The sequence below is a fragment of the Galeopterus variegatus genome, unplaced genomic scaffold, assembly GCF_000696425.1.
Source record: "Galeopterus variegatus unplaced genomic scaffold, G_variegatus-3.0.2 Scaffold13728, whole genome shotgun sequence".
Classification (NCBI taxonomy): domain Eukaryota; kingdom Metazoa; phylum Chordata; class Mammalia; order Dermoptera; family Cynocephalidae; genus Galeopterus; species Galeopterus variegatus.
In genome coordinates this window covers 25,449-32,588 of record NW_007739839.1, presented here as the reverse complement: position 1 = coordinate 32,588, position 7,140 = coordinate 25,449, and the positions used below count along the sequence as shown (strand labels likewise).

Here is a 7,140-nt window from a genome sequence, read left to right as displayed (position 1 = left end):
AAAATTATACATTGTAGTTTATACACTGTAGTTTATATCTCTTGTCACTTTAATACAAGAGGGTTCAGTTTTTCTTGCTTTCATTTTCTCTCTTTTTTGGGGGGGGCATGGTGGCTGCTGGTAGTGGTATTGCTAGACTCTAAGCTCTGTGAGATTATGTCTTATTTAGGCATGCGCAATGCCTGGCCCATAGATGAATGAGTGAATTGGGGCATTATTCTATAGATGGTTTGTTGTTTAGAAAATCAATGATTGAGACGACATCAAATTTTACATCTGGCTTTGAGATTAGCATGATTCCCAATTTTCACTGAGCTGTATTACATCCAGAGAGCCTGAGAAGGGATCCCCAGCTCCTTGTTCCAGCCTGAGATATAGTGAATAAGTTATGAGAAAACAGGTTTTTAAAAATAAATGGAATCTTAGTGATCATTTGACCCATTCTCAGAATAACTATGAAAGTTGACTAAGATCATTCAGAGCTAGTGGCAGATCTGGGACTGGAATTAGCCCTCCTTGTCCCCATGCCAATACTTTTCTTACTACATCAGACAATGTTGCCAGTGACCACCACTGCAAGGCACTCAAGTTCTGTGACAATGAAGTCCTCAAAGACCTAGAACAGAAATAGAAGATACATAGTATACATGTCATGACATTTTCTTCTGGTGCCCGAAGGAGATGTCACTAACAATCATGTTAGTTTTCTCACTGATTCTGGACAGACCCTTAAGCAGCCACTACCAACTAATCAAAGTTAGCACACAACATGAGATTTATCCATCATTCCTCTTCCAGAGGAAATAAGGGTTTCTTGAGTCAATGAACTCTGGTCTTGACCTATGTTCTCAAGATGAGCTGTGACTCCAGCAGGAACCTCACACCCTTTATTGCTCTTCACTGTCCCCACATCCCTCAAGGACTTAGAGGTGATGTCTGCAAGCAGGTTTTCCACAGCATGGGTCTGCCAGACAGAGCAGGTGCAGGATTAGTCATGACTCCAAGCCAGGCGAGGTGATTAAGAAAAGCTAAATTTATATTAAATTATCATAAAGTCCTAAAATACTGAACATAGTGGTTAAATAACTCCAGAAAGTCCAATCTCTCCAGTGAGTAACGTTAAAACCATTACACATGAGCGCAGGAGAATCACTTCCATTAGTTTAGGACAGAGAGATTTTGCTTTTTACAGAGTAAATCAGTGCTCCAATAGATATTTCCTCAAATATGTCCTTTCTACATTCTGAATAGCCCAAGTGCAATAAGATCCTTTCCCCTTTCCAATCAGGAAAATGCCACCTTTCTATTTTCTCCTCCTCCCCAACTGTGAGTCGGAGGACCCAAAGTGCTCCTTCTTTTACTGCCTCATCACGTGTGAAATGTCCCCCTTTCCTCCTGGAAGTGGCACCTCACCTTTCCCACTTCCTGCACTGGAAAAGCCTCATTAGCCAGGCCTCACTGTATAGGTAGGCCCAGATCTGGGGCTGGCTACCGAGAGTGGGGCTGAGGGCTTGGCATCTGTCTCTAACAGTCTTAGAACCTACCAGAAAAGATTTGATCTTATCCTTCTTTTTCACCCATGTTTGACAGCTGGTTTCTCAATACCAATAACCACGGGACATGTTTCAAATGAGGAAACTTCCCCTAGAAGCCCTCCCCTCCATTCTTATCCCTATCATCTTGTCCTATTACTTCTACGTCCTGGAGAGAAAAGTCGTGGGTCTTCCCTGGGCTGGGAGGGCTTCATGAGTGGTTCTATCTTTCTACTCCTTGCCCACCCCTTTGCATCTTTATTTAGTCCTCCTCCATAGGACTTTGGAGATTGCTGCTGCCACAAGGCTAGGTCAGAAAAAGCAAATTGGTGGGGCTGGCCAGTTAGCTCACTTGGGAGAGCATGGTGCCGATAACACCAAGGTGAAGAGTTAGGATCCCCGCACTGGACAGCCATCAAAAAAAGGAAAAGGAAAATTGGGCCAAAATAAAAAAATAGAAATAGGGAGAGGTTGTAGGGCAGAAAACAGTCTCAACTCCCCTGATACTAGCGGAACACATGACCTTTGTGTGAATGCACATGAACCAAATGATGGCATCTCAGCATGGAAAGTAAGTCACTCAGCTGAGAAGAGTTACAATAGGAACTTCACCACTCCATAGCCACAGGCTCTCTGTCCACTGACTTAGATCCCTGAGCACTTGAGAAAGAACACAGGAGGTTCAACCTCATGGATACTTCCATTTAGGCCCTGAGTGTCCCAAGTCTCTAATCCAACTGCTCTTCCTGACCATTTACGAAAAATTCTGGTCTTTGAAAGATTTTTTCAGAATCTCTTTCCTTAGCATCCCAGAGAATAAGGGTGAGAGTGGCGGAACATTAAAGTTCAGGTGGTATGCTATGTTTGGTCTAGGCAGGGCTTCTTAGACGTTTTAGAGACTCAGCCTCCATGGCCCAACATTCACTCAAGCCACTGGCTCACAACCTGGTTACTTAAAGACTTAGGAAAGGTACCGGCCAATGGTGGCACCAGGAGGGAATTCTTATCAGCCAGTGGAGGGTGTCAGGGGCTCCCAGTCATTTGAAGGTAACAGTGGCTCCAGATATTCCAGCAGGAGGAAGAACAGCTTGAGAACACTTACATCTCACCAGTATCTGCAGCTGGAAAAGCAGTGATTCCTGAGGCGAGAACAATGTCCACTGCCAGCAATGGACAGGACACTTAGGCACAACTACCCCCCAAAGCTTTTTCATATTACCAACACACTTGAGACTGGAGGTTTCTCAGATGCCCATACCAGCTGGGCTGACCTTCTCTTCTCTCAGCCTCTATCCTTCATCACTCTCTTTACCCACAACCCCCTGCCCCAGCCCCTGGCAGGCAAGTTCTCTCATTGAGGAGGTCATGCCAGCTGTGATGGGGGAGAGTGCAGTCTTGGGTGATCAGCTGTGTCAATGCTATGGGGCAGGCACTGAGAGTCCCAGGGGAAGGGGTGGTGGAGGTCTACACTGACGAGGAGTTATTACTAAACCCAGTTTCAAGGGCCCAGGATGGAGTGTAAGAGGTGAGATTCATGGTAAAATTTAGGTCTAAATTCTTGCTATGTGCCATCATTTCTTGTGCACACGTAGTTATGGATTCAGGTTGAAAACAGCCTGGGCTTGGGAGCAGTTATGGGATAGGAGGAGAAGAACGAGCACATAGAAAAGGGGCCTTCTGTGTAAGTGAGCACTAGGACTGGAGGTCCATAAAGGAGAAGGAACAGGCAGGCAGGGAAGAGGACGTGGGCATTTAGACCTGGCTCTCTGAGGAGAGCTTGCGTTCATGCTTCCAGCCCGTGTCTGGCAGAGAGCCCCGTCTTTCTGGAGTGGCTGCAGTATGGACGCTGCTACACTCAGACTGCTCTTCCTGCAACAGCTGCTCTGTCTCCGTGTCATCCAGGGAGCCAGAGCTGGCCTGGATGGACACTGTGTCTGTCTTCATGCATACGTGATCCCGGAGAAGGCCCCCCCGTGAGCCGCGCAGTTGCTTGAGGTCATCCCACTCAGCATCGTCCCCAGATAGGAGGCAGATTCCCTCTACAATCTTGATCTTCTCCTTGGTGTAGTTATGGTCAGGCCCTCCCTAGGGTGGAGAGTGAGGAGACAGGATCAGTCAGTTGGCTCTCTACAAAGGGTCTCCTGATGAACTGAAAAAGGAAGTGGATGGGCAAAGAATGGGCAAAGAGAGCACAAAGATCCCACAAACAAATGGGGACACTTGATAAGAGCAAATATATGAAGGCTAGCCTAAAAGGAGAGAAGCAGCTATGATAATTATCACCATTAGCCTACAGGGAGGAGGGATACCCATGGCTTCTGGTTCTGCATCATCCCTTCACTGGCTATGTCAACTTGGGCAAATTACTTAACATCTCTAAAACTCAGTCTCCACATCTGCAGTGTAGGGAGAATAACAGTATCCACACCTCTCACAACCCATTACTGTTAGGGTTAAATGAGGTGATACATGGAATGCAATTATTAGTGTGCTTGACAGAAGATGACTAAACATGTTAGCTCTTGTTACACTGCTATTGTGGTTTATTAATGGGGCATCATGCTGATATAAATAATCAAAAGCAATTGGCAAAAGCAAGTAAAATGTGCACTTATTTGGGACTTTAAACTACTTTATGTGTTAGTTTGTTCTTAATTATCTCTTTTTTCTGATTTCTAAGGAGAAAACACGGGAGAGTTAACACAGGAGGGATCTAGAAAATCTTTATTTGGGTTCTAAATACCAATCTAGTGGGGTGTCCCTAACCTATAACCCTTTTTGGGAGATTACTTTGGCTCTGCTCCCCTGAGCCCTGGGACCATTCCCAAGCAACCTGGTATTGTTCCAACAACAGCCTGAGTTCTGCTCAGGCTTCTCCCTTTATGGATTCCTCAAAGTGTAGCCTCACTCCTAGCTTCTGGGGGATACCAACCAACATGCTGCCACTGCCAGAAAAAAATAGGCCATCACTTGGGTTCTGTCCCTGGGATAATGTTCCTGCCAAGAGTCCTGCAACTGCTGCTCTATTTTAGTAACAATTCAATTCCACAGATATTTATGGAGCCCCTACATTAAGCAGGATATTGTGCTAGGTGCTTGGATGATTACACAATATAAAACAATGGTCCCTGCCCTCTGGGAGTGACAGCTCCCTTGATCATGCAGAGACACAAACAGCACTCAGCATACACAGAGACACCTATTCATCCAGCACACCCACCAAGCTGAAATTAGTATAAGATAAGATGCAGGCCACTCAGAGTCTTCATCACAGAAACACAATGGTTAAGTTAGGAAGAGGTGGGGGACATGGCACTAGCAATTTGGGGGACACCACTCCCTCTACAAACACACAGCAACAGGTACCTGAAATCAAGAGGAAATCAGAAGAGAAAGGGTGAAAGACTATCAGAGGGGTGAAAGAGCTGCTGAGAAAGAAGCAGACAACAAAAGAAAGACATCACACAATTTTAATTTCTAACCTATGGCCTTTATTATGGTTCTTTTATGGGGCATCAGACACTCCAGGAACCCGGGAATCTTCAAGAGTCTTTCTTTCAAAGATATTAATTGAGAAGGGGTCTGCCATTCCTAGAACTACAAGCTATCTCTGCAGGTTATGTTTTGCCTGTAGTGGAAGTTTTTTAATATGAGAATTCATGGATCCAGAAAGCACAAGATTATTATGTAAAATGTATTCATTATGCATGAGAGCCCCGCAGGTGTGAGGGCAGGTTTTGACTGTGCTAGACAGGCCAAAAAAGTAGACTGATTAGGGTCTCATAAGGAATACCCTCTAATGAAAGTTTACAGGATTTTAGGAAAAAACAAAGGTTATATCAGACTAGGGAAATCTGAAATCCCAGGCTATATATAGATCCCTTGTGGAAATGGGACTGTTTTTCATGCCTAAACATTCAGCAGATAATTCTCCACTGAAGTGACAAAGGAGTTAAAAAAAGAAAAAGAAAAAAAAAAAAAACCACACAAACTTTAAAAATTCTAGAAACATTTCTTAAGACTCTGTGATAAGAGCAAAGATAGTGAAAAAACAGCCATTCACAGCCATAGGTGCCAGCTTGGATCGGAGGTTAGAAAAGGGAGAGTCCAGGAGCTCTGTGGGTTTTGGGGTATTGTCTAAGAGAGCTCCCTTGTTTCAGAGGGGGCACAGCCTCATTGCAGGGAAATGACAACCCCGTGAGAGAAAGAACCTGTGAGCCTGGAAAAATATCTCCTGGCAAGAGATACTCTTACTCACTGCATTTAGACCTAAATCTTCTGGGATCTGCTTTTTAATATTGTTCTCACTAGGGTCCCTCAAGCTGGACCCTCAAAGATTCTAGGTCTCCCCAGAAACCCAAATTACATTCAGTTCTTCTGTTCAGTATAACTTTCAAAATGGTAGATGCGACTACTCAGCAACCCTTACTGATCTATTCAGGCAACTGGAACATAATCCCTCCCTACCCACCCCCACCCCCCAAAAAACCTTGAATATAAATTTCAGTTTTTACCTCTTTCTTATAGCACAGTTGATTGTACATGGCTGGTTTGGGGATTGCTTCAATTTTCACTTCCTGGGTGGAAGTTCGGTAGGAGGGGTTGCTGTAGGTCAGGTTCCCCATTCCAGGATCTGTGAACTTGGATTTTTTGTGTCTTTAGGAGAAAAGGTGATGAGAAATTAGTTCACCTCTTTATGCAGGTAATACCTGGGAAAGTTGTAACCTGAGCTGGAAGGCAGCCTCTGGATGGTCCCGGTGATCCCCGCCTCCTGGTATGCATGCCTTTCTGAATCCCCTCCCCTTGAGTGTAGGCTGGATCTGGTGACTATTCTAATGAAAAGAATATGCAAAAGTGATAGATACTAGATTAGGTTACGAAGAAACTGGCTTAGGTCTTGGGTTACCCTCCTTCTCCCTCTCTTGCTCTTGCTCTAGGAGAAGCAAGCTGCCATGTTGCAAGCTGTCCTATGGATAGGCACACAAGGTAACAAACTGATGAGGGGGCCTCCAGCCAGCAGGCTGTGAGGAACTGAATCCTGCCAAAAACTACATGAGTACACATGGAAGGGAATCTTTCCCCAGTCAAGCCTTGATATGAGACTGCAACCCCAGCTGATACCTGGACAACAGCCTGTGAGAGAGCTTGAGGCAGAGGAGGCACCTAGCTAGTCTGCTTCCAGATTTCTGACCCACAAAAAACCATGAGATAATAAACTGACATCATTTTAATTCACTACATTTTAGGGTAATTTGTTATGCAGCAATGGATAACTAATACACTGAGCTTCACAGTCAAGACAGACCTACGTTTCATTCCCACCTCTGTTACTTACTAGCTGGGATCTTGGTAGACATAATCTAAACTTTCTGAGCCTCAGATCCTCATCTGTAAAGTGAGGGATAATAATACCTATGTCAGATATGTATACCTGATACATATACATTAAATGGTAACTGTTACTATTATTGTTATTATTATTATTATTATTAGCAGCAGCAAAATCCAAACATTTTTGCTGTAAGGTGTGTTTAAAGCATTTGGGGAAAAATATAAAGAAAGAGGGACATAAAAAGAAGATTCTAAATTGAAAATGACACCATTCTAC

The 7,140-nt window shown here is 44.3% G+C and overlaps 1 protein-coding gene across 1 annotated transcript in view; it reads right to left on the bottom strand.

Annotated features, from left to right (window-relative positions):
* Window positions 1-1,012: 1,012 nt before the first annotated feature.
* LOC103581708 (low-density lipoprotein receptor-related protein 4-like) overlaps window positions 1,013-7,140 on the bottom strand; it is a gene marked incomplete at its 5' end in the record, with an annotated part of 29,942 nt that continues 23,814 nt past the window's right edge. The window contains 2 exons of the mRNA XM_008563477.1: window positions 1,013-3,617; window positions 6,047-6,188. Coding sequence (XP_008561699.1) covers window positions 3,285-3,617; window positions 6,047-6,188 — 475 coding nt within the window. The remainder of the gene's footprint in view (window positions 3,618-6,046; window positions 6,189-7,140) is intronic.